This window comes from Labeo rohita, chromosome 23 (genome assembly GCF_022985175.1).
Source record: "Labeo rohita strain BAU-BD-2019 chromosome 23, IGBB_LRoh.1.0, whole genome shotgun sequence".
In the NCBI taxonomy this organism is placed as follows: Eukaryota; Metazoa; Chordata; class Actinopteri; order Cypriniformes; family Cyprinidae; genus Labeo; species Labeo rohita.
Genome location: NC_066891.1, coordinates 22,913,290 through 22,941,289, shown reverse-complemented (window position 1 = coordinate 22,941,289; position 28,000 = coordinate 22,913,290). Strand labels below are relative to the sequence as shown.

Genomic DNA, 28,000 nt, shown 5'->3' with positions numbered 1-28,000 from the left:
TTCTGGGATGCAATTTAATTCACAATGTCCTCCAAAGCATAACTGACTCAATGTAGTCTTTTATTGTTTTTTAGATGGTACACAGTTGAAATCAATAAGCAATTCATGTCACTACCTTTAGATATAGGCTCAACCCAAAGCTGCAGCAGTCTCTGTTGTTGAAACATTGAGATTTAGAGGAATACTTCAATTCCTATTGCACATCAGTCCAAAGGAGTGGCTTAAAAAAGTCCTCGAAGGATAAGTGAGAAAATGGGAGACTCCTGCTTAAAGCAGTGCAGAGAAATACCAAACCGAAATTAACAGGCTCTGATCCGTTGCTGGCCGTTATTCAGCGGCTGTTATCCCTGAACACAAATCATCAGACCTGTCGGCCAACGCCAGTTTAAGACATAAAACCAAAGCTGTGAGATTTATAACCAATGGGTGAACAATGCAGGTCACAGACCTCTTTACTTGACCAGAGACCTCGGTAAAGCAACTGCTGTAAACGTTCTTTCATAAAGCTCAGGAAGCCCTAAAGTTCAGGGAAAACATTCATCTTGTGGCACTTTTCCCCTGATTCTACACTTTCCCGCCACTCAACGTGCAACCAAGCTAACGAGAAATGCACTCAACTTATGGTGTATGCAAGAGCAGGATCTCTTTCATGTATTGTAACCCCCCAAAAATGTATTAGTCATAAGCATTCATTCTTCCACTCTCTTTTTTAACTTTAAAACGAGTCTTGTATTTTCCCACTAGGTTTTCGGTTCAGTCCTGAAGAGGAGGGGGTTGCTCTAAAAATGGGTTTTTGCTCTCAAAGGGCTCATCTGGGTCCTTCAGTGCTGCATGAAACAAAAGCTGTAGGTTTAATTTGTAAATCAATTTGGACCGTCGTCCGTGCAGTCCGTCCACCTCTTAATCCCCGCCTTCCTCCTCGTCTCCCTGCTCCCCGTCCATCAGCAAGGCCGCGTATTTACTGGCTGAGCTGAATTTCTGTGAAAACAAAAAGGGGATAGTGAGACGTAACCAAAACATTGCTGGTATTTGAGGTTCATGTGTGCTTCAGGTGATTTTCATTTCAGAGTTCTGATTGCTCTGACATTGGTTAGTGGTGTGAGATACTGAGCTTTTCAGGAATCAGCCTTATGTTAAACTGCTGTAAATAATTTTTTCCACATCAATCTACACTCCATACACCATGATGACAAAGCACAAAACAGGTTGTAACAACTTTGCAAATTTATTGAAAATAAAAAACTCAAATGATTCCACTGCATAAGTATTCATACTCTCTTCTGGGACACTTGAAATTTATCTCAGGAGCACTCATATTGCTTGTAGATGTTACTAGATTTCAAATGGTGGTAACCTGTGGCAAATTCATTTGAATTAATATGATTTAGAAAGGCACACACCTTTCAGAAAAGGTCTAACAGCTGAAAACGCATATCAGAGCAAAAACCAAGCCCTGAGGTCAAATAACTGCCTATAGAGCTTAGGCCTTAACAGGCTTGCGTCAAGGCACAGATCTGGGGAAGAGTTCAGAAAAAAAATCTGCTGCATTAAAGGTTCAGAGAAGCATGTAGCCTCCATTAAACATTATGGAAAAGGTTTGGAACAACTAGGACTCTTCCCAGAGTTGGCCTCATGGCCAAACTGAGCAATTGATGGAAAAGCGCCTTGGTTATACTGGTGACCAAGAAGCTAACGGTCACTCTAGTTGAGCTCCATGATCATATATTAAGAAACTTACAAAAGGACAAACATCACTGCAACACTCCACCAATCCATTCTTTATTGCGGTGTGGCCAAACTCAATCCTCTCCTCATTTCATGTGTGAAGACACATGAAAACCCACTTGGAATTTGCAAGAAAAGCATCTAAAGGACCCTCAGACAAGATTCTCTGGTCTGACGAACCTTAATTCCAAGCATAATGTTTGAAGGAAACCAAGCACTGCTCATCACCTGCAGGCTCCCAATAAAAGTAAATTGTGCTGGCTTTTTTCCTGCAGCAGGGACCGAGGGACTCGTCAGAGTAGAAGGAAAGATCAACACAGTAAAATATAGAGCCTTAATGAAAACCCAGTCTTGAGCATTCAGAACCCCAGACTGGGCAGAAGGTTCACGTCCCAACAGGACAATGACCCTAAACACACAGCAAGAATGGCTTATACACAACTGTGAATCTCCTTGAGTGGTCCAGCCAGGGCCTGGGCTTGAAGGCAATCACATATTTCCGGAGAAACCTGAAAATGTTTGTCCACCCCCATCCAAGCTGACAGAGTTTGAGAGGTGAAGAGGTGAGGAGAAGAATGGCAGATAATTGAAAATTGCAGATGTGCAAAGCTTGTCACATCATACCCAAAAAGACTTGAGGCTGTAAAGGAGCTTCAACTAAGTACTGAGTTAAGGGTACAAATACTTACGCAATGTACTTATTTCAGTGTTTTTATTTTTAATCAATTTGCGAAGTCACAAATCTGTTTTTGCTTTGTCATTATGGTGTACAGAGTGTAAATTGATGTGGGAAAAGAAGCAATTTAAAGCAGTTTAACATAAGGCTGCAACATAAAACGTGAAAAAAAAGGAAGGGGTATGAATACTTTTGCAAAGCAACCAGGTGCCCACTATCCACCTTATTTTTTAGAAGCAGAAGTCAACTATTCTCTGAGACTTCTGATGGATAAAATATTAGTGAGATTTCTGATAATACATTTAAAAAAATTACAAACAAGATAAATAGGCATGTGCTGCCCCTCAAAGAAAAAAAAAATACTTTTTTTTGGAGTATAGACTCAGGAAGGCCCTAAAACACACCTTTTTAAAAAATAATACATTAGATAAAATCTGAAGTGCAAAAAAAGGTCTGCTCTGTGAATAGCCCTGTTTGCAGGTGTAAATAGAAATGTGTCTCCCTCGTCTATTTGTGATCCAGTCGACCGAACCGCACTAGGTGTAAACAGTGCCTTTGAGCTACACAGGGCTAGTCATATTTTTAACCTCTAACTTGTTATTCTATGTTATACTGGATAAATCCAGGACTACTGGGAGGTTAGACAGTGTAAACGTCTTCAGGAAGACACCAGTTAACTGGGCTGAAATACTGGCCCTTTAACACCTGGTTTATTTTAAGCTCTGCTCCATCTGGTCCATTAATTTGGTTCATTTCGCTTACCGTGAAAACCTCTCCAAATGGAGTTCCAACTCTATGTGTTTGTTTGAAAAGTTCTGTCACTGTGAAAATCCAGATGGACCCCAGTGTGAAAACAAACCTAATTGAGTGGATCTCTAAATTCTTTTCAGAAGCTGCTGCAAATGATGCAACAGACCACAGGAAATTCCTGTATAACTGATACTGAGGACTTCATTTGGTTACAGGTGCCCCACACATTCAGAAAATTCAAAATGAAGCATGGAAAATTATAACTTAGCCATGTTTAGCCACTGCAGCTTAGAAGAGGGTGTCAATTGTAATGTTTGCATTACGTTTGCATCCGTATTCTCAATGTATAATCTTTTCCTTTCTATACTACAGCTATAATTCAAAATGATGTGTCTAGACTCAAATAAATATTTACATTTTTCAAGTCACATATTTTCCAAAAGAGGCCCACAATTACAGTCTGTGACCAACATTGTAATTTCCATTACAGTAAATGAAGCATCTAAAAAAGGCACTAGAGAAAACTTTCATTAAAGGATTGGATAGCAAAGAAAGCCAGAAGTAAAAGTAGAGGGAGCGGGGATCATGGGATCACACCCAGAGAGAGTGTTAGCTCTGTCACTCACAGGGCTGGGAGGCTCCTCAAATTTCTTTGGCTCTGGTGCTGGTCTGAGATCTCGCTCTCTTCTCGCGTCCTTTCTACAAGTAACGCACAACACAGTGAGACGGAGTCTCACAAGAACATCTACACTCATTCAGAAAACACTCTGGAGCAGGGACGTAGATCCCAAGGGGAAAACATCCAATTAATTAATATAGGGCTGCTCAGTGATGGAAAATCACAACTATTTTGGTTAATATATATACTTCGCTATAGGGATGTAACGATATTATCAATATCGTGATAGCAAAAGGTAGTCTAGGTATTATCGTGGTCACATGACGATATGAAACGATAGTTCTTCTGGGAAAAAGTGTAGTTGTTAAAATATTTTTAAACTTCTTATTCTAACATAAAAGGGCTTTACAGTTGTGTTTTGGGCCATTACGCTTTGGCACAGTATCTGTCAAATGAACTAAAACCAAAAGCACAATATGGCTTAATCTCTTCATCAAGTGTGTTTTAGCTGCTCGTTTCAAAGCAAACTGTGCACTTCGTTCAGACGATCAGCTCGTGATCTGGTGTTTTCAACGCCTCAGAACGGCTCCATTCACAGTGAATGAATGCAGTGAACTCGCTTATTGCACGTACTGTACGTTTGGCATGCGTTTGGGAATGCAATGGCCACCCGTTATGCTTTATTTTTGTGGCAGATGATTACAGCATTTCACTAGATTTGTAGTGAGATGTTTTTGTAAGCCTGTTTTTACTGAAGCTGGAGTTTTCTGTCAAAATAAAAGCTGTACTGTCATTTCCCTCAAAATAAAATCTTAAAAGTGCAGTATGAATGTCTGACAGTGAGTGGTTTAAATGCAGTCCAAATTCAAAACATCTCTTTCAAGTGTAGAAGTTAGGAAAGAAGTATTGTAATTTCCCTACTGTAATGTAAAACAAAAATAATACACCTATGAAATATTCATTTTCATTTATTATGCGGTGCAATTGTTTTACAATTAGTGCTGTCAATCGATTAATCGTGATTAATGGCATCCAAAATAAAAGTTTTTGTTTACATAATATATATGTGTTTACTGTGTATATTTATTATGTATATACAAATACACACACGCATGCATATATTTAAGAAAAATATGTTTATATATTTAAAATACTTATATATAATGTCAATTATATAAATATATATGTAAATACATGTAAATATTTTCAAAATATATACTGTGTGTATATGTATGTATGTATATATATACATACACATACAGTACACACACATATTATTTAAACAAAAACTTTTAATTTGGATGTGATTAATTGTGATTAATCATTTGAGAACACTATTTACAATATATAGCTATTATTGTCATTGTTGTTATTATTATATTCTAATTTGTTTGGCTTCTAAAACACCAGTGTGAATGTAATTTAGACTGAGACAGTACACCACAAATAAAAAGAGAGTTGAGTCCCCTTTGAAGTTCATGCACAAGTCAATTCACTTTTTTCTAACTTAAGTTTTCTTAGTTAAGAACATGGGTTGGAGCTCTTAAATTCAAACTCTCAAAGTGCATTAGATAATTTAACTTTAAAATGTTATAAAATGTTTAATTTTTTCCAATTCTTTCATTTTTTGCATTTTTTAAAAAAACACCGCAATAAATACTGTATCGCAGACTTCATATCGCGATATTATGGTATCGTGAGATTTTAATATCGTTACATCCCTACTATCCATCTCAGAGCTTGCAAACAAAGCTGCCTAGAGAACAGCGTGAATTCTCTTAATGTCCTTTTAATAACTCTTTAATATCAAACACGACCAGGAGTAGACTGCATTTTTCAGCCGTCATGCTACATGACTTGGCTGATATGGACGTTTGGTTTGGGCTTTTAAAGTGGACATCGGATGCAAAATTGACTTTTACATGAAGTTTGCATATAAATGTGTCTTATCAGTGTGTGAACACAACCACCCTACAATGATAAAAATCCATTTACTCCTTTTTTTTTTTTTTTCCCCCCAGAGACTTAAAGGAGAAGTCCACTTCCAGAACAACAATTTACAAATAATTTACTCATCCCCTTGTCATCCAAGATGTTCATGTCTTTCTGTCTTCAGTCATAAAGAAATTGTTTTTTGAGGAAAACATTTTAGCATTTTTCTCCATATAATGGATGCAGTTTAAATGCGGCTTCAAACGATCCGAAATGCGGTTGTAAACGATCCCAGCTGAGGAAGAAGGGTCTTATCTAGCAAAACGATCGGTTATTTTAATAAAAATAATACAATTTCCATACTTTTTAATGTCAAACGCTCGTCTTGTTTTACTCCAGCTGGACTGTTTTTGTTCCGGTTCATGACAGTTAGGGAAAGTCGAAAAACTCCCATCTCATGTTCTCCCTCAACTTCAAAATCGTCCTATATTGCTGTTTTACATTTTTTGTTAAGGGTGTTTGATCTTCTTTGCATGTTCACTTTGCAAAGACTGGCTCGGTACTTCTGCAACAATGTAGGATGAAACAATGTAGAATACACAGTTCATGGAGAGTAAGGCAAGACGAGCGTTTGAGATTATAAAGTCTATAAAGTCTCTATCTAAATTGTATATTTTAAATGAAAACAACCGATCGTTTGGCTAGATAAGAAGCTTCTTCCTTGGTTGGGATCATTTACAACTGCATTTGGGATTGTTTGAAGCTGCATTTAAACTGCATTTTGGAAGTTCAAAATCGGGGCACCATAGCAGTCCATGAAAAAAGAAAGACATGAACATCTTGGATGACAAGGGGGTGAGTACATTATATGTGAATCTTTGTTTTGGAAGTGGACTTCTCCTTTAAACAGTCTCAATTATCAAGCCATTTTGATTTTCAATTGATTGACGTCATACTGCTCAGGCCCCAGCTACAGCCCCGTACAGACAGTCCAGTATTAGCATATTTCCACCCTCAGCCAGTTGTCCACTCTTCTCCATTTTCTCAGCGCTCAAGCAGATATAGTGATAATGTCTTGTAAGCAATGCAGGTGATTTGTAGTTGGATGTAGAATTGGATGTTAATTTTCTCCCAACACCAGAGCCACTGAAGTCACAGTGGATCAGTTTAGTTTTTGATGGTAACGCACCACCGAATACACAAGGAAATGGAAGAGAGGGGCGGGGTGAGCAGAACTAATTATTTAAAGAGACATGCACCGAAACGGGTCACTTTTTTAAATAAAAAGAGTGTTGTTTTACACAACCATTGAGGAATTTTAACCAAAGTATGTTGCAGACATTTTATGAACACCCTAAAGAATCATACCAACTTGTGGAAAATAGGCATCCGATGTCCCCTTTAAGAAGTGACGAAAAAGAACCAGTGCAAAGGAACGGAAAGTGCTCTGGAGACAAAACCAGAGGATCATTGCAAAACGGAACGTGTCGCAATAATTGTTTTTTTAATCCTGTATTTATAGTGGTTGGATGCTAAAAATGAAATCGAACATAAAATTTGATTAAATCGCACAGCCCTAAATCGATACTGTAAAATCTAGTTTGTAAATCCCCTTCTGATTGTTGTTGAAATGAGACTGAAGTCCCTGCTCCAGAGCCATACACTCGTTCTCTTGTTCCTGAGGCCAGATGCATCTTGCCAAGAGATATTGAGCTGTTGAGCTGAAACATGTGTCAACATATTTCTCATCACAAGTGATTTGATTTATAATTCAACTGATTTAAAAATGAGTAAAACATCATCTTTTGTTGTTAAAACTGGAAAGATGCGAATGGACACAGTGCTCTATGGGCCAAATTAGAAAAGAAACAGATTTGTCCAACCACCACCCTTACAATTCAAAAATACTACAAAATCTAATAAGAATCTAATGATCTCTACACTTTTGAGCAGTAGGGGTGCCAGAGAACAGCTAACCTGTCTCCTGTCTCCTTCCTTCGGTCTCGGCTGGCTGCTTCTCCACGCCCCCTGCCTGCTCCAGAGCCCGAGGCCCCACCACGACCCCGAGAGGGGCCCCGGTCCCGGCGCACCCCATCTGCTTTGTTTTCATCTGTAAGGAGAGCCCAGTGTTCAGCAGAGGACACTATGGACAACTCTACTAATAAAGGAGCTGCATTTGGCTGTAGGCTTCAATAAAATCTTTGAGCAGTTTACTGCTTCTAAACTGAACGTTTGTAAGAAGCTGTTTTTAGGAATTGAGGCAACTGGACATTTTCTCTTGCTTGACAACTGCAAAAGACAATAACCAGCAGTTGATATTTTAAGGGGGTTCCAGTTGTGACTTGTGTGTGAAAATAAAGTATATGCATTGACTTCTTTGACACCTTCCACCATTGTTGCTTTTTGTGTCTCAATGGATTTGAACACCTATAAGCTTACCTTTATTTCGTTGAGGAGCATCAGCTGAGCTTGTTGAACTGAAAAATAAAGTATATCAAAAATCAGAAACATTCTAAAGAGCCATCTCTCTCTATATATATATAAACTTTGGGGTCAGAAAGATTTTTAAAAAGAAACGAACACTTTATTAAGCAAAGATGTATTAAATAAATCAAAAGTGACAATAAAGAAAATTTAAGAGTTACAAGAAAGACACTTATTTTAAATAAATGGATGTAACTGTAAATAAATGTAACTTAAAAAAAAAAATATTTAATAAGTGTATCTGTTTTTACTTTATTTTTTTTTTAACAAAGTCCAAAAAAACAAAACAAAATCAGACCCAAACTAATGTACTAATTATATGATATTTTAGATATTATATTGTATATTATACTGCAATAACTCTAACAGTGCTTCAAAAATATCTATCTATCTATATGTAAAATATAATTTCAGACAGAAACCTTTTGGGTGGAGCGCTGCTGCTGGGAGAGACAACAGGTTTACTATCACTCTCGCTGGATCCTGCACTCATGGCGCTTCTCTTTGCCCAAGCGTTCTCTTTAGGTGGCGGCGCTGGAACAACTTTCAGCGGTAGGCCCTCCTGCTTAGAAGTAGTAGTCTGGTTTCCCTGTGCGGATAAGTCCTCTTCACGGCTAGTGAAAACCTCGTTTTCTACAGAGCGCTCACTCTCCCGACGTCTCGGCGCTATTGAGAGAGGGATTTTACATGATTCATGATCAGTACCCATAAAGCAGAGACTGTTAATGTTTTGTTTGCATCAGACCTGTGCATTATATGGACTGGTCAGTCACTTACCTCTGCTTGATGTGTTTCCTGTTTGTGATGACTCACTTCCTGTTCGTGAGCGCTCAGTTGCTTGGTCCTCACTACGCCAGCTGGGATGCCTGAGTGCATTAGAAAACGAGAGTGAAAATACTGTTTAGAAAAAAAAGCGTATGTTAAAAATGAAGCTCTCTTTTGGTCTGACTTGATATCATCACAGTTCTTTATTTTTTTTGCTGGGTGATTTAATTATGAACCAGTTCACAAAATCAGATTAATATGGAAATTAATTATGTGTTCTGAGTTAATAACACATTAATTAATTTGGATGTAATTAACATCACAATCATTAATATTCATGAGAAGAGAACTTTGAGTTACAGGCCATTGTCACAATTTATAATTTACTTTTAATACAGATTTGTTATTTATTTAGTATAGTTCTAGATTAACTCAAGTTTATGAATAGCTCATCTTCTATCTATGACCAAATGTGACATTTATTTTAAAAATGTATTTGAATTTATTTTTTTAGAATGATAAAATATAAAAAGAAAAGTTCATAAATACACTACCAGTCAAAAGTATTTAAACAGTAAAATTTTTCATGTTTTTAAAAGAAGTCTCTTCTGCTCACCAAGCCTGCATTTATTTGATCCAAAGTACAGCAACAGCAGTAAAATTTGGAAATATTTTTACCATTTAAAACAATGGTTTTCCATTTGAATATATTTTAAAATGTCATTTATTCCTGTCATTCGTCACATTACTGCATCATTACACCAGTGACATGATCCTCCAGAAATCATTCTAGTATGCTGATTTACTGTTTAAGAAACATTTATTATTATTATATATTATTATTATTATATCAATATTTAAAACAGCCGATTTTTTGATGAATAGAAGCGCCAAAGATCAGCATTTATCTGGAATAAAATGCTTTTGTAACCAAAAACCATTCAAAAGCTTGGAGTCAGTATAATTTATTTTATTATATTATATATATTATATATATTAAATTATAGAAATTAATATTTTTATTTAGCAAGGATGCTTTAAATTGATCAAAAGTACTGATAAAGACATTTATAATGTTACAAAAGATTTCTATTTCAGATAAATGCTGTTCTTCTGAACTTTCTACTCATCAAAGAAACCTGAAACATAATAAAATTTCAACATTCAACATAAATTCAACATAATAAAAATAACAGTTTTTTGAGCAGCAAATCAGCAGCAATATCAGAATGATTTCTGAAGGATCATGACTGGAGTAATGATGCTAAAATTCAGCTTTGAAATCACAGGAATAAATTACATTTTAAAATATATTCAAATAGAAAACAGTTATTTTAAACAGTAAAAATATTTAAAGTTTTTTGTGTTTACTGTACTTTGGATCAAAAACATTAAACATCTTACTGTTCAAACCTTTTGTCTGGTAGTGTACATCAAATACATTTATTTAATGTATTTATGAACTTTTTCTTTTTATCAAAGCTCATTAATTACATTTATTTAAAAAATATATTTAAAAAAAAAAGTATGTGTTGTTCCAAACCCGTCTTATTTGAATTCTTCTGTGAAACACAAAAGATATTTTAAATAATGCTGGTAGGAAAACAGTTTTAGTTCCCATTTCCAATGTTTTTTTTTTTGTCCATACAAATGGAAGTCAATAGGAAACATTATTCAAAATGTACTCTTTTGTGTTCAGAAGAAAGAAACTTATAAAGAACATGAAGGAGAGTAAATAATTAGAATTAGATCAACATATAGCATCACTGCGCTGCGGGCGACCCGAGTTCGAATCCCGGCTCGTGGACCTTTCCCGTTCCCACCCCCTTCTCTCTCCCACTTCGCTTCCGGTCAAACTACACTGTCTTTTTAAATAAAAGACAGAGTCTTTTTAAATAAAATCTTTAAAAAAATAAAAACAAAAAAAAGAATTTCCAATTTCGTGTAAACTACACCTTTCACAATAAAATTCACCATTAACAGAACTAATCAAATGTGTCCATGTATGCTGCACCTCTCTCTGGGTTTGCGTTCAGGTCCTCTGCTCTTGTCCTCCTCCAGCTGCCTCTGCAGTCTCTCCTGCTCTTTCTTAAGCCTCTCCTCCACCTCTCTCTCTTTAGCTGCCGTGTCCACCGGTTTGGCTCCCCCGAAGATGGACGCAGCTCGTCCCGTTGAGGCTGAAGGGCCGCTGCTCTGGTCTTCCTCTTTGGGAACACTGCGGGGCTTCAGGTTCAGTTTGGGCCTCTGAGGGGGACCTAAAGACAGACACAGTCCATTTAGATGATCTGATTCAAAACTTCTTTAGGTTTGGTTCCTAGGGCGACTCAGATAAATTAAATTCACTGTCCCACCTCTGTCCTCGCGCCTTTCATCCCGTCTCTCGTATCTCTCTTCACGGTCACCATATCGATCTCCATAGCGCTCCCCGCTGCCTCGCCCATCATCCCGCCGGTCGTCATAGTCGCGCCTAAAGCCGCTTCCAAATGGTCGACGACCCCCACTGCGAGAATCATAACCTGAAATAATGTTAAGGAAGGTTAGGTTAAGTAAGATTAGGAAGGTTAACAAACTAATAGCTTTTGTTTCCATTTCCCGTTTTTCAAGGGTAAGGCCCTGTTCTGATGTATGTGGAATAAAGACAGTGTAGACTAGTTTTGAGAAGCAACTGGGTGGATTTTGTTGTAAAAAACCTGACAACGCTGAATACAGAGCTGTTGTTATTTTGACATCATTTTTCTGTTATTTTAAGCTCACTTCAGAGATTTTTAAAAAAAACAAGCCCACAAGTAAAAGTGATTACATCCCCAATCCAGGTTTATGTCTTTGTAATGACTCTGACTTATGTGCAAAAGAATGTTGTTCGCTTCTTTTACAATTCCTTAAAATAGTGACTTGTGAGTGTACAACAGCACAAATTAATAAGGCTAAACCTGGGACCATTAATGCTTGGCAATATTTTGGATTATGTAATGGAATGATTATATAATGTAACCTGTTTTTATTATTAATTAATTTATTTAGATTTATTTTATTCTATTTTTTTCCTGCTTATTTTATTATTTATTTATTCTTTTTTCTTTCTTGTCCGACTGTCAAATTACTGGCAATATGTCTGATATTCCTTCTTCCTTGATTGTTTTTTCCAGTAAGGTTATTTTTGTTTATATTTGAAAGACAATAAAAAGTTTATCACAAAAAAAAGAAACCGACAAGTAAAAGGAATTAATCCAAGTCACCCCTCCTTTATTTCAAAAACATTTTTTGAAACAGGGGCAATAATAATTTACTTTTTTAATAATAATGATGATAATAATAGAAAGGTAAATATTAAAAATAATAAAATTAAATAATGTTAATTTTACACAATATTTGGAGCCTTTTAAAATACACCATCCAAAAGTTTGGGGTCAGTAAGATTTTTATTTGTTTAAAAGAACATTAATATTAATATTTTAAAAAATGCTGTTCTTTTGAACCTTATAATCAATAAAGAATCCAGATTCTATAAAAAATGTATTATAGTTTCCACAAAAATATTAAGCAGCACAACTGTTTTCAACACTGATAATAATAATAAATGTTTCTTGAACAGCAAATCAGCATATTAGAATGATTTCTAAAGGATCATGTGACAATGAAGACTGGAGTAATGATGCTGAAAATTCAGCTTTATACATACATATGTTATTAATTTTTTTTAATATATATATATATATATATATATATATATTAAAAAATGTAATAACATTTCAACATTTTTACTGAATATTTGATCAAATAAATGAAGTGTTTGTTTTTAGATATATAGAGTATATATCTAAAAATAAAAAGTTCATTATTCATTCTCAAGCTGGCTGAATTTGGAACTGACTCAGTGAACAAAAAAAAAATACCCAAACACTCTCAACATGACTAATTTTATGCTGGCATAATGCTCTGTCGATAATGTTCAAACACACTGCTGCAAGTCCAAGTGATTTGTCAGTTTTGTGCAGAATTGTAATGTATGAAGGCGTTATATACCTCTGTCATAGTCTCTGCGCTCTCTGTCATCATAACGCTCCCGATATCTGTCTCTTCCTCCATCATAGCGGTCATTTTCCCACCGCTGGCCATCCCGGAAACGGTCTGACTCATAACGATCTCGGGATCCTGAGAAGCGGATGGTAAAAATCCATCATGCAAAACAAATGTTAAAAAACTTAAATAATTTTAATACCCGGAATATAAAAAAATCTGACTCTGGACCACAAAACCAGTCTTAAATAGCGTGGGTATATTTGTAGCAATAGCCAAAAATACATTGTATGGGTTAAAATGATCAATTTTTCCTTTATGCCAAAAATCATTAAGATATTAAATAAAGATCATGTTTCATGAAGATATTTTGTACATTTCCTATGGTAAATATATCAAAGTGTAATTTATGATTAGTAATACGCATTGCTAAGAAATTCATTTGGATTTTTTTCCAGCTGGAATTTTTTTTTTTTTTTTGCACCCTCAGATTACAGATTTTTAAATAGTTGTATCTCGGCCAAATATTGTCTTATCATAACAAACCATACATCAATGAAATTAAATTAAAAAAAATAGACCCTTATGACTGGTTTTGTGGTCTAGGGTCACACATATGAAATATTTTATTTCTAAAATACTTCTTTAAATAAGCATATTTTTACTCCCTCTTCAATGCTGGCCAGTAACCCATTACACTGCCCTCCAAAAGTTTGGAAACGCCCTAGAAAAGCGGGGTTTTGGACAATATTGGCAAGAATCCTTTGTAATTTGTGATCATATTGCACTGATAAGGGACAACACAAACTACGAAAACATTTTATTACATAAACAGTTTATACATAGAAAAAAACGTACATTTTCGGTTCATCAAAATATCCACCATTAGCAGCTATTACAGCTCTGCATAATCTGGACCTAAATTCATTGTATTCTAAACTTAACTGGCAATCAGTTGTTGAAGCTATTAAGGTGTGCTGACCAAAAATCTTTTAAAAACCTGGGCCAAGTTTAAAGCAGTAACCAGGCATCACAGCTGGCAAAGGGGCATGTCTGACTTTGACATGTATATACTGGTATTATTATGTAATCAAAATTAAAATAATTATTGCTGGTCTTCAATGATAATGTCAAGTTACTTTAATGTATTTGCACCGAAAAATGATGAGGATTTATGCTGATATTGTCCAAAACCACTTTGCCAGGGGTGTTTCCAAACTTTTGGAGGGCAGTGTAAATGTCAAATAAAATATAATAATCTTATAATACATATTTTGCTAGTAGCTTGTCATGTAGCGAACTACTTTTCCAAGTCCAGAATTGTTTTGTTAAACTAAAGCTTTAAAGTAGCTTCCTTCTATGCTCTTTCTCCAAAAAATGTGTGTCAAATGAAATAACTGCTTACGCTCTCCAAAGGCTTCGTCCCGGCGTGGACCGTCATCTGAGTCAGATTTAGGCCTTGCCCGCCAGTCAGAATCAGTCTTGTCTGGGCCCATGTCTCGTTCACTACGGTTACGATCCCGCCCGGATACAGAGCGCTCGTCTCTCTCTGATCATGAAAAACAAAAATGATCGTGAATATGGAATTACATTTTTTCCCTTCAACAATACAGATTCACAGCTGCATTATACTGCACAAGAACAGACTGGTTTCTCAAAATCCCACCTTTCTCATTGGACTGGTCAGCAATGTCTACACGGATCCTACGGTTTCCAAGATTCTAGAAAGAGTAAGAAGAAGGGTTAATTACAGAGCTAAGTGCTTGTCTCTTTATTTTTAGACAAGTGTAGACAAGTAGATAAATTGCGCCACCATGTGGCAAAAATGAAATTACAAACAACACCAACAGTGAGTTCTACAATTTAGAAGCACACAGGTCTGTATATGTTACTGATAGACATACAGACAAGAAGAAAGTGAATTTTAACATGACTGACTATTGGATCTCACCTCTTCATTTAGACTGAGAGCGCGCAACAGAGAGTCCACGTCATCAAACTCTGCGTAGCCAAAGCCTTTCAGCCGCTCTGGGTTACTGGGTTCCCTCGGGAGGCGAACTGCACTGATCTGTATGAACAAAAGAGATGTAATTACAGTTGTTCATATTTCTCATGCTTTATGCTATAGGCTAGAAAACACAAGTTACAATTCTTCCTGATCTGTTTGCCATGGTATTTAACGTGGCATTGGGTATGTCCGTTTTTCCAGCATCTTACAGTATACAGTGATTTTTGTAAAGATGGAATGTGAAGTTAAATTCCTTTACACATGATAAATGAATGAAAGTAAAGCTGCATCTCAAGACCTCTGCGTTCTGATCCATTGCACCACCACAGCTGTTTTTAAAAAGAATACTATACTGTTTTCTATGCGAATATATTTTAAAATGTAATTTATTCCTGTGATCAAAACTAAATTTTCAGCATCATTACTCCAGTTTTCAGTGTCACATGATCCTTCAGAAATCATTCTAACATGCTGATTTATTATCAATGTTAAAAACAGTTGTGCAGCTTAATATTTTTTTTGGAAACTGTGATACTTTTTTCAGGATTCTTTGATCAATAGGAGGTTAAAAAACAGCATTTATTTAAAATAGAAAGGTTTTCTAACAATATACAGTACTGTTTAAAAGTTTGGGGTCAGTAAATTTTTACTCTTTCTTTTTTTTGGAAGAAATTAATACTTTTATTCACCAAGGATGTGTTAAATTAATAAAAAGTGATAGCACAGATGTACACTGTTAGAAAAGATTTATATATTTTGAATAAATGCTATTAAAAAAAAAAAAAAAAAAACTTGTCATTCAAAGAATCCTGAGAAAAAGAATCACAGGGTTCCAAATAAATATTTGGCAGCACAACTGTTTCCAACAATGATATTTCCAATAATAAATCCGCATATTAGAATGACTTCTGAAGGACCACGTGACACTTCAGACTGGAGTAACAGCTGATGAAAATTCAGCTTTGCATCACAGGAATAAATTATATTTTACAGTATATTAAAATAAAAAGCATTATTTTATATTGTAATAACATTTTGCAATATTACGTTTTTTTCCTGTATTTTTGATCAAAAAAATGCAGCCTCGATGAGCATAAAAGGCTTCTTTAAAAAATTAATCTTACTGAACCCAAACTTTTGAGCGGCAGTTCATATATAAATATATATATATATATATATATATATTTGCATACACACACACATTATGTAAAGAGAAAAAAATATCACTGCTCAAAAGAATTGATGTTTTTTTGGTTCTCTTATGCTCAGCAAGGCTGCATTTATATATTATTTATTTAATAATACAGTGAAATATTATTATAATTTAACATAACTATTTTCTATTTTACTTTTTTAAATGTAATTTATTCCTGATATGGGAAAGCTGAACTGCCACTACTACTGTCTTCATTACCATTATGAATGTTATTACTGTAACTTTTGATTTGTTTAATGCATCCTAGCTTTATATAATATATTAATACTAATGTATTAATTTCTTTCAAAAAATTTTTGAATGTACTGTAAGTAACATAAAAAATAATGATACACAAAGCAATACTGAATAAATTATAATATTCAAATCTTTAACTGCTATACTAGAACTGACACTGTACTAATGTGATAAAACCATTACAAAAATAATTTCCAAAAAGTTGTTTAAAAATGAACGAGTGTTTTCGTATGAAATGATTATACTAAATAAACTTGTTTGTATTTCGTATTGCTGAACTTGTAATGGCATGTGAAACTCATCAAGACCTAAAAATAAAGTTTCAGTTGTTTTTCTTATAACTAATCTAGAAACATGTTGATGAAACTCGACTGCGCTCTGAAAACATCTTGAAAAATGATTTTCTTCATGCACCATTTACCGCAAGGTGTTGTGAGGCATGTAAAACAAAACAAGCCTGAAACTCCCAGCAGATGCTGTTTGGCAGAATCTATGTTAACAAATTATGCTACATGTGAGAATTCACATGAACATTCCTTCTGTAGGCTCACAGGAAGAGAGGAAACTCACACTGAGTCCACGGAAGAAGTTTTTGATGGAGTCTTCAGTGACGTCGTAGGGGAGGTTGCCCAGGAAGGCGGTGTAGGGGGGGCTGCGGGGCAGACGGGAGCGGTCGATGTTGGGCTCACGGGCGGCACGTGGAGCTGTTGGCAGAATGGACCGATCTATGGGAGGCGCACGATACATGTCATCTTCTGTGTGCCAGGATGTAGTAACTGTAAAAGAAGTGAAGCTAGATTAAGGATAGTTCATTCCAAAATATAAATTCTCTCAGAATTTTCCCTGATGTCAATCCAAACCCAAATGACTTTCTGCCTTCTGTGTTACATGTACATATTGTGAATGTGCATTGAAGACTGACATGGAAAAAAATAAATTATTGAAAGTTGTTATTTTTGTTTTCCTTGTGCACAAAAAGTATTCTCATAGCTTCATAACATCGCGGTTGAATCACTGATGTCACATGGATTATTTTATCAATGCTCTTACTACCTTTCTGGGCCTTGAACGTAGTAGTTGGGTTGCTGTCTATGCAGGGTCAGAAAGCTTTTAGATTTTATCAAAAATATCTAAATTTGTGTTCTGAAGATGATCGAAGGTCTTACGGGTTTGGAACGACATGAAGGTGAGTAATTAATGACAAAATTAGCATTTTTGAGTGAACAAAATTAAATATTTTCACCCTATTTTATTTTACCCCAATGACAGATATATATATATTTTTTTTATTCCTAATTTTTTAAGCATATGCATTTCCCTAAAGTTCATGACACACCAAACCAAAATCGAAGAAGTAGCGGTGACGGAAGCTGACTGTGTCGTCAACTTGCGTCACATGTGCCCAGGCTAAAAAGTTGACCTTCAACACACCGCAAAGGCTACAGCCAATGACCAACTAGCAGGTAAGTTTTGAGAGGAAATAATGATCTATATCAGCAGGTATCAATAGTCTTTGTCATTTCAAAAGGGGAACCAAAACTAGGACTGCATATATGGGCCATTCTACAGAATTAGTGCAAACTGCTGTCCCACAACCAAAAAACTAATTTAAAAAGCATTTAAGCAGTCAAATCTTAGATGTTTATTAAGAGCCTTCTATTATCTTTTAAAACCCACAGTAATATTTAAAATATTAGGGAGCTTAATATATGAAGAGTTCAGATGCAAAAGCCTCTAAACCCATCTGACGTATTTCTTTAAAATGAGCATTTCTTTCTGGCTACTTTGTATAGGTTTCTATGTAAGTACTGGTACTTCTGATTGAGCTGAGGCTGGAATTTAGCAAGTTTGAAGTAAAAGCATTTGATGGACATATACTTTGTGTCATGAGCATTCACTCAGTATCATTATCTCATTTTTGACCAAGGTTTTGCATCTAAACTCTTCATATATAAACTCATCATTTATTGGGTACTTTAAATTGGGAGGTGGCTGTCCCGAACCCTAACCCCTAAATTTCAACTTCAAAATGATACTGAAATAATTTTTGCATTTTCTTCCATTGTTGTTTTAAAAGTATCTTTTTGATTCTTTTAAAAAGTGAAGTTAAAATATATATAAATATATATATATATATATATATATATATATACACAGTACTGTGCAAAAGTCTTAGGCCACTAGTATTTTCATCAGCTAAAAAATGGTTTAAAGTCAGTTAAAGTTGGTCTTTTGCTGTAGTGTGTCAGTAGGAAATATCAGATTACATTTCTAAACATTCATTTTGCCATTAATCGTAATAATCCAGTGAGATTTTTTTTATTGCACAAGGAGTCTGACAACAGCGAGTGCTCTGATCTCATCATCATCCAGTCTGTCTGGAATGACATGAAGAAACAGAACAAACTCAGACAGACTAAATCCAGAAGAACTGTGACAAAGTCTCCAGGATGCTTCAAGAAACCTACCTGCAAAGCTGCAGCACTGTTAAAAGTTTTAGGCACTTGTGTAAAAATGCTGTAAAATGAGGATTCTGTCATAAATAGATTTTCTTTATCAATTACCTTCTATTAACTAAATGAAATCAACATTTGGTGCCACCATTCTTTGTGTTTACAGCAGCTTTTGCCCTAGGTGCACTTGCGTAAAATTTTTCAGGTAGCTATGCAGGTAGGTCTCTTGAAGCATCTTGGAGACGTTGCCACAGTTCTTTTGTTCTGTGTCTTCATGTCATTGCAGACAGACTGGATGATGATGAGATCAGATCTCTGTGCAGAGCAGTCGCTGTTGTCAGACTCCTTGTGCAAACTAAAATCTCACTAGATTATTACAATTAATGGCAAACAGAATGTTTGGAAATGTAAACCGATATTTTTTACTGACACACTACACCAAAAGATAGAAATAACTTACTTTAAACCATTTTTTAGCTGGTGAAAATACTAGTGGCCTAAAACTTTTGCACAGTACTGTGTGTATATATATATATATATAGTTCAGATGCAAAACCATCTAAATGCCATCTCGGTCAAAAATGAGATAATGATAATGAGTGAATTCTCTTGACACATATTATACGTCCATCAAATACTTTTACTTCAAACTCACTAAAATCCCAGCCTCAGCCCAATCAGAAGTACCGGTACTTATATAGAAACCTATACATATGAGCCTGATAAAAAATGCATTTTTTAAAGAAAGATATCAGATGGATTTAGCTGGTTTTGCATCTGAACTCTTCATATATATTTTATACTTTCTTTGTAAAAATAATGCACATTAAAATGTGTCACGCATTTTTCATGTCACTACTGAATGTTTTGTCGATTATCTTTTAGTCAACTGGCTGAAACCCATTTTAACTAAACTATACATTTATGATCAAGAAATATTTGTGCGTCATTCTCTCTCATAGCTACAAGGTGTGAGTAGATAGGTCCCATCTCTGTGTAACTTTAAGGAATGTCACTACCGAACACCTTTTTCTGCAATTAAGTATACTTTTTTGGTAGTTATTCTATAACATTTAGTTTGTATATGTATACCACTGTTTAGACCTAACCATGTGCTGATTAACATTTTAGAGCTAGCTTCAAAAGTATCTAAAATTGTCACTACCGTAACAGAAACCACTGAAATATTTGGTGGAGTTGGCGATGGTGACATCTTTGCTTTTTGGGCGTTATCCCACAGAACTGTCACTACCATCATCATTGTGTTGGTAGTGACAAAAGGGAACACATAATCCTCACATCTGGGGAAAATAAACCAAATTTTAGTACAGTTATGCAATTTTTTTGTATTTTAGTATGTTTTGGTAGTGTTCTAGTATGTGAGTTAAAATACTGTAATGTGATGTGGTCACCATACCAAAGCATTACTGTCACAACTGAAAATGTGCTGTCACTACCAATACGTGGTTTGTCAAAAACAAAAGATATTATGATAGCTTTTGGTTTAATGTATATTCAATAATCTTTTAAATAATGCATTGATAAACCAGTGCTTTCTTTGTTTTCAGTTTAAGAGATAAAGTTGGCGACATTTGACTCGTCATCTCTGCAGTAGTGGATGCGCCTGTATGCATGTTTTATATCGAATTACATAATCTCAGAATATTTGTTTTCCATTTGGTTTATTTGAAAGCAGACATTTCACTCTCTCTATATATATTTTTCATATCTGTAAAATAAGATTACACAGAGTTTCTGAGTTTCGCACTCAAGTTCACAGAGACTAAGACAGCAGAAAGTGCATCCTGTATGCTTTCATTATTTTACAAAAGCACAGCGTTTCATTGTTATTCTGGGTGCTCACAAATAAACAGAGTCTTTACAGATTCTAAAGATGTTTTACTCTTATCTGTATGGCCACAAATGCCGGAGTATTTTAAGAGCAAGTGACTGCACCGGTGCCTCCATCTGTCATGCAGTAAGTGCGCTACTATTCAGCTTCCACACTCCACACAGACACTTCAGTAGTGCACATTTTTTTAGGTTAACATTAGATTGAGTGGCTGTGTGAAGTTGCTTCCATCTTTCAAATAATAAGCCATATTTTAGATCAATGAATGACAAGTGAGCATTTGCATGTCCTGCCCGATTCACTGTAATACCACATAGACCAGCAGTTAACCATCTGTCTGTCATGGACTGCGTGACTTCGCCACTTCCTGTGAATTTTTTTTTCCTGCAACTAAACGATTATTAAATTTTGGTCGACCAAGCCTCTTTTTGTCAACTAATGAATTTATTCAAACTAATGATTCATTAACTTTGAAATCAGTACGATCCACTTTTTGCCTTTTACAAAGAAAAATTGGATTCAGAATACAAAAAAAAAAAAAAATCTCATAAATTACAATTAAAATGTTGTTAAATATTTAATTGTTATGGAAATACCTCTGAAAAAATGTAATAAAATAGCAAAATTAAATTACATATAAATGTATTAATATATATTTATTAAATCTAGCTGTAAGTAAAATCTTAATAGGTCAATATAACCCATCTAATTAAATTATTATTACTGTGTTTCAGTAGTGACAAATTTGGGGAGAGGACAAATATTCTAAAATGTTCTGAAAATACAATATAAGAATTAACTGCACAATTACTAGAAATGTGTACCTTGGATATTATACAATTTGCATACATACACTGCCCTCCAAAAGTTTGGAAACGCCCTATAAAAGTGGGGTTTTGGACAATATTGGCATGAATCCTTTTTAATTTGCGATAATTTTGCACTGATAAAAAAACAACACAAACTACGAAAATATATTTTATTACATAAACAGTTTATACATAGAAAAACCTGGGCCAAGTTAAACCAGTAACCAGGCATCACAGCTGGAAAAGGGGCATGTCTGACTTTGACATGTATATATTGCCATTATCATGTAATCAAAATGAAAATTATTATTGCTGGTCTTCAATGATAATGTCAAATTACTTTAATGTATTTGCACCAAAAAATGATAAGGATTTATGCTGTTATTGTCCAAAACCACACTATGCCAGGGGTGTTTCCAAACTTTTGGAGGGCAGTGTACATTTTTTTTTTTGGCCCATATACAGTCTGTAAACAAAGAAGCACTAGCTTACCATTTTTAATATGAATTGTGTAGACCACCTTCTTCATTAGAGATTGCTCATGTCGTTATTAACATACTTGCATACTTTAACGCTCAGGTAAGATGATATAAAATTAGAATAGACTGCAGTGTTTTTATACATTTGATTACTTTATGCAATGTGTTTAGCTTTTACTCATATCGTGATATAAGATTTTGGTCATATTGCCCACCCCTACCCCGTCATCACTTTTGCTTTTATTCTTATGCACTGAATTGTTCGCTAAATGAAACAGCCAATCAGCAACGGGGTCCAACTAGTGCCAACAATGCAAAACACAATGCAAAAACTAAGCTAAAAGACACTCAGCAATGGCCTGATGTTAGTCGACTGTCAGTTTGATGTGTCAGGGCCTTACATTTATTAATATATATATATATATATATATATATATAGTACTGTGCAAAAGTTTTAGACCACTAGTATTTTCACCAGCTAAAAATGGTTTAAAGTCAGTTATTTCTATCTTTTGCTGTAGTGTGTCAGTAAAAAATATCGATTTACATTTCCAAACATTCTGCCATTAATTGTAATAATCTAGTGAAATTTTTGTTTGCACAAGGAGTCTGACAACAGCCAGTGCTCCACACTGATCTGATCTCATCATCATCCAGTCTTCCTGGAATGACATGAAGACACAGAACAAACTGAAACAGAGTAAATCCAGAAGAACTGTGGCAACGTCTCCAAGATGCTTCAAGAGACCTACCTGCAAAGCTACCTGAAAAATTTTGCGCAAGTGCACCTAGGGCAAAAGCTGCTGTAAACGCAAAGAATGGTGGCACCAAATGTTGATTTCATTTAGTTAATAGAAGGTAATTGATAAAGAAAATCTATTTATGACAGCATCCTCATTTTACAGCATTTTTACACAAGTGCCCAAAACTTTTAACAGTGCTGCAGCTTTGCAGGTAGGTTTCTTGAAGCATCCTGGAGACTTTGTCACAGTTCTTCTGGATTTAGTCTGTCTGAGTTTGTTCTGTTTCTTCATGTCATTCCAGACAGACTGCATGATGATGAGATCAGATCTCTGTGCAGAGCACTCGCTGTTGTCAGACTCCTTGTGCAAACAAAAATCTCACTGGATTATTACGATTAATGGCAAAATGAATGTTTGGAAATGTAAACTGATATTTCCTACTGACACACTACAGCAAAAGACCGACTTTAACTGACTATAAACTATTTTTTAGCTGATGAAAATACTAGTGGCCTAAGACTTTTGCACAGTACTGTATATCTCTTACATTTTAAACAGCCTCTAGCTCCATGTGGGAAGTAAATCATTATGTGCTTTATAGATTATCTGAGCAATTTTGAAATCAACCATAAGTTATCAAAATATGAGAAAGATTGTAAAAGCATATTTTGAAAACAAAGCACCAACAATTCAATTTAAAATGTGGTAGATGTTTAATCTCAGTCTGAATCTCACCATCTCCCTCCAGGTCATCGGTCTCGTCGGCCCAGCTTGTGGGCTTTGCAGGTGCATAACTTGGCGGAGCATTTCCCCCGCTGTCCTCCGCTAGAAAGTCGGTCAGGGTAAGAGTCTTACCCTTTTTCTTATTCTTTTTACCTGTGAAAAAAAATAAACAAAAAGTATGCATTAAAAACAGCATGAAAGGTCTCCAGTGCACTAAGACTTGGCATCATCGATGACAACAACAAATGGACTGTAAATATAAAAGTCTGCTGTGGCTTATGCATGCACTTACAACTGCAACTGGATGACAAAGCAGAAGATCCACAATACGCAAGTTAGTGTACTTAACTTGCATTTAATATAATTAGTAAATGTAGACTATCCGGTCCTACAAAATTTGCCTAGACAAGCTGCTGCATTTGGAAAACAAGGATATCTACTTCCAGGCCAGACTGCCACTCATCTGTTGCGGACTGCTGTGGTTAACACGTGGAGAGAGGCATTGTTGTGAGCTACTACATGCTTCCGAGTTCTTTGTGGCAAACTGCACTGTCAGGACATTCCAGCTCTGTGCAACTGAATCCGTGTTTACTGTAGGGCTACGACACCCCGCTGCAAAACCAAAACAAAGCCCCCAAGTTCTGACAACATTATCCAACAGCTCAATGTATGTGCAATGACTCAGGCACACTGGCTTAAGAATGGCAGTGACCTGTCAAACTAGAAGGAAAAGTCTCTGACAACCTCCTAAATGATAATTATACTGTCCCATACGCATGAATATAGTCAAAACCCCACTAAAGTTACAATAGTGAACCACAAGTGAATCCTAAAAGAGGTTTAAAGCTTGACAAGATGTGTAAAATTTTCTCGTAGGAACTTCACTTAGGCCTTAGATTCACATATGAATGCACATTAATTGTTCTGTACGATTTTAAAACACTATCAGAAAAAATAATATCTTAAAGTAAATGCATTGCGGCTTCTCATGCTAAATTTCTCATTTTAATATACACCACAAGTATTGTAACACAGCTGGCCGTTAAGAGTTTCAAGTGACAATGCAAGCCTTCCGCTTGAGGTCATGACACTACACAATGCAAAACGAACTTCTACAAGTATCTGCTCAGTTGCTTACCATATAAAATCATGGTAACAGGCACAAACAAAAAAGAAATTAGTGATTTAAAAAAAGAATTTAAAAAAGAAAAATAGAGTTTTCACGACGCGTCATCAATCAGCCATATTGGCTGCACTTGATGCAAACAATGCCACTAAAAACAAATGAAACCTGGATATTTTACTGATTATTGCTGCTGAAAATGGTCAAACACTGTCATGTTTTGGTCTGTACTAATCTGTCAGAACAGGAAAAACATTTGGAGTACTATAAACTGCCAAAAGTTATAACAAATCAAGGAGAAGAGTGTAAAAATCATCTGAGGAACAAAAGGCTTTTGTGGTTGGTCAAACTGAACCAGGATTTCCAGGGCAAGAATCTTGACAACATTCACATTGTTCTTATTTCCGGTCAGGTAGGTGAAATATTAGGTTAATGTCTTAATTAATACTCCCCGGACGTATCTTTACCACCTATTAACTTTTTGTCAAAATGTTGCACCCTTTCCTGCTTACTAAGTCCATATCTATATGATTTAGCAGCTTCCACAGTTTTTCTGTGGTTTAGACAGCATAAATTAGCAGAACAACATATACAGTAATACATAAACCATGCAATCAATGCTGTCGTTTACATCCGAGAATCTCCAATATGGCCGTGCATCCGGGTAAAAGACCAAACCGTGTTGTGTGCAAACTGTCTATACTACTACTATTACTACTACTAATAAAAAGCTAAATAAATAAATAAATAAAAAAAATAAAAATAAATGATAATAATATAAGTAAAAATGTAAAGGAAAAATACACACATACAATACTTCTACCACTAAAAATAAAACATAAAATTATATAAGTAAATAATAACAATAAAGTAGAATAAATAAATAAAAAGAAAGTAAAAAGACAATAAAAACAATAAATAGTGTAAAAATTAAGTAAATATTGTAACATATATATATATATATATATTTAATTAAGTTAAACTTGGCATTAGGACTATTTTATAAATTTGCCCCAAGTTCATCCTAAGAGGGTAAGGACAACTGCTTGTCCTGGGACAGTGCAGGAGATCTCTAATTGAGCTGAGCGTTTGTCCTGGGACAGTGCAGAAGATCAACGAGAGCAGCACTTAACAATACTGTAATTAAGTTTGCAATTAAACAAAGGACACGCATTTTGCACCAAATATCCTAGCTATTTATGCTCATACATAGGCGATGTATTTTGCAAGATAAACGCGGGAAAGTGTAAGGGGAATGTATGAACTTAACGTTACAGCAGCCCCTCCCTCAACTCTGCGCCTGCGCTTACACAACTATTCACGCGTACATGCGTTCGATCCAGTTGTTTATTTCGCTCGTGCTTTGCAAACAAAGCACAGAAATATTGCGTTTATATGTGGAAAAACAAAACGCTGGCCAATGCAATGACAACACAAAGCAGCAAGCATACACACACGGGCTTGGCTGCATGTGCTTCATTTTCTGTCTGACAAACAAGCAAAGTAAAAACGTGCAGTTAGGACATGTAAACAGCGCTTCCGTGTTGTCGGAATAGAAAGTAAATAAGATGATCAGTATGTTCTCGTGCATACACACAGCTGCTGGTGCAGTTTCTACGCAGCGTCCCTTCACAACTCAAGATCAAGCTTTTACAAACAGCCCACGCCGCTAAATCGATTCCATCACGGGTGCGACACACTTTATCTGCCACTGAATGAAATTTCCCCGACACAAATGACACGTCGCACCCGAAATTTCCCAACCGGCCCAGGCACAAATCTATAAAATCCTCACCTGAAGCCGCCATGCTGGAGAAGGAGTGCGTGTCATATCCCCGGATGGGGGCGTGGCTTGCTGTGTGACGTCGACACCCATCCAGCGCTGCGCTCGTGGCAGCTTGGGTAATGTAGTTTTTGTGGTTGGGGTTAGGTGAACTCTGGTTGTCAGTGCAAGACAGTATTTGTGACCCTAGACCACAAAACCAGTCATAAGTGTCAATTTTCCGAAATTGAGCTTTATACATCTTCTGAAAGCTGAATAAATGAGCTTTCCATCAATGTATGGTTTGTTAGGATAGAACAATATTTGACCGAGATACAACTATTTCAGTATATGGAATCTGAGGGTGCAAAAAAATCAAAATATTGGGAAAATCGCCTTTAAAGTTGTCCAAATTAACTTCTTTGCAATGCATATTACTAATCAAAAATTAAGTTTTGATATATTTACAGTAGGAAATTTACAGAATATCTTCATGGAACATGATCTTTACTTAATTTCCTAATGATTTTTGGCATAAAAGAAAAATCTATAATTTTGACCCATACAATGTATTTTTGGCTATTGCTACAAGTAAACCCCAGCGACTTAAGACTGGTTTTGTGGTCCAGGGTCACATTTGCACACGTACTTTAAATGCACGAATTTCATTGCATTAGATAATTGTTTAGGAGAGCATACTTGTATTTTGTCGTGTTTTGACCAGTAAAGGGCACTGATCGCGATTGCAGCTTTAAAAACTGCACTTGAGCAAACAACGCAAGAGTATCAGTATTTTTCCAACCATTTAATTTGGCTACTTGTCCATGTATGGAAATATGGTGCATGATTATGGAGATCTGGCTTGATAAGCTTACTGGATGTAGCTTAATAAATAGGGTAGAGTGGGGGAAAACGTCCTCCTTAAGAACTGTGTAATTTTTTTTCTGTGTTAAATGTGTTCAGAAAAGTTAGCATAGGTTTAGTGACCAATACATAAATTCTAAACAAAGTATGACAAATATCCAGAGTTTTCATGTAATTAGATTTTCAGCAAAAATTACATTTGTACCAAGGGGGCTTTTTACCTCACCTATGGGGCAAAACGCCCCCATGGGTGGGGTAAAATGTGCCCCCAGTCTGACAAAGCTATTTGCAAAATCAGAGTACAGGCTTAAAATTAAAAAGAATATAATCAAAATTACAAAATTAATATAGCCTATTTGAAACATTTTGTTAGCTGAGGCTAACTGGCTTGCTAAATAGCTACCTGATGCTAACTTGAGCTAATTTTTCTATATAAAATCCAATTTTTTTTTATTCAACCGACTAGTTAGAATTAATTTGATGGAAAAACAAAGGATTTGGTGTTTAGAACAGAGTAACTACAGTAATTGTCCATTGCTCCTGGGGGCGTTTTACCCCACTGACTATGTTTGAGAAAAAAATTATGACATTAAAAGACTTTTTTTTCTTACTGCTGAAAATTAGATCATTTACTGTGAAATCTGTTTTCTCTCTGGTATATCACCAGTGTAAGCTTCATGGTAAAAACTTCTACATTGCTCTTGTTAGCATAGTCCAAAGTTACAATAAAAATGTATCTTGATCTCATCTTGTGTTTTTTATT

General features: G+C 35.5%; 1 protein-coding gene across 4 annotated transcripts; it reads right to left on the bottom strand.

The window, feature by feature from the left end:
* Positions 1-39: 39 nt before the first annotated feature.
* eif4ba (eukaryotic translation initiation factor 4Ba) lies at positions 40-26,480 on the bottom strand. Of its 4 annotated transcripts, XM_051096738.1 has the most exons (15): positions 26,407-26,480; positions 23,501-23,641; positions 17,000-17,205; positions 14,920-15,036; positions 14,635-14,689; positions 14,374-14,517; positions 12,975-13,103; positions 11,303-11,467; positions 10,966-11,206; positions 8,964-9,052; positions 8,609-8,852; positions 8,142-8,179; positions 7,680-7,812; positions 3,778-3,850; positions 40-978 (listed from the first exon to the last, which is right to left on the bottom strand). In XM_051096738.1, the coding sequence occupies exons 1-15, from the start codon at positions 26,417-26,419 to the stop codon at positions 901-903; spliced, it is 1,866 nt and encodes a 621-aa protein (XP_050952695.1). In that variant the 5' UTR covers positions 26,420-26,480; the 3' UTR covers positions 40-900. The 4 variants fall into 4 exon arrangements, with proteins under 4 accessions (XP_050952695.1, XP_050952696.1, XP_050952697.1 ...); XM_051096739.1 differs by lacking the exon at positions 3,778-3,850; XM_051096740.1 differs by lacking the exon at positions 7,680-7,812.
* Between the last annotated feature and the right edge of the window lie 1,520 nt (positions 26,481-28,000).

What these genes read in the sequence shown, in the direction of transcription:
- eif4ba (XM_051096738.1), bottom strand. An exon ending in GCGCAGAGACTATGACAGAG is followed by an intron (nt 11,468 to 12,974) that starts GTATATAACGCC and finishes ACATTATTTCAG; the next exon opens with GTTATGATTCTCGCAGTGGG. An exon ending in AGGAAACACATCAAGCAGAG is followed by an intron (nt 8,853 to 8,963) that starts GTAAGTGACTGA and finishes CTCTCTCAATAG; the next exon opens with CGCCGAGACGTCGGGAGAGT.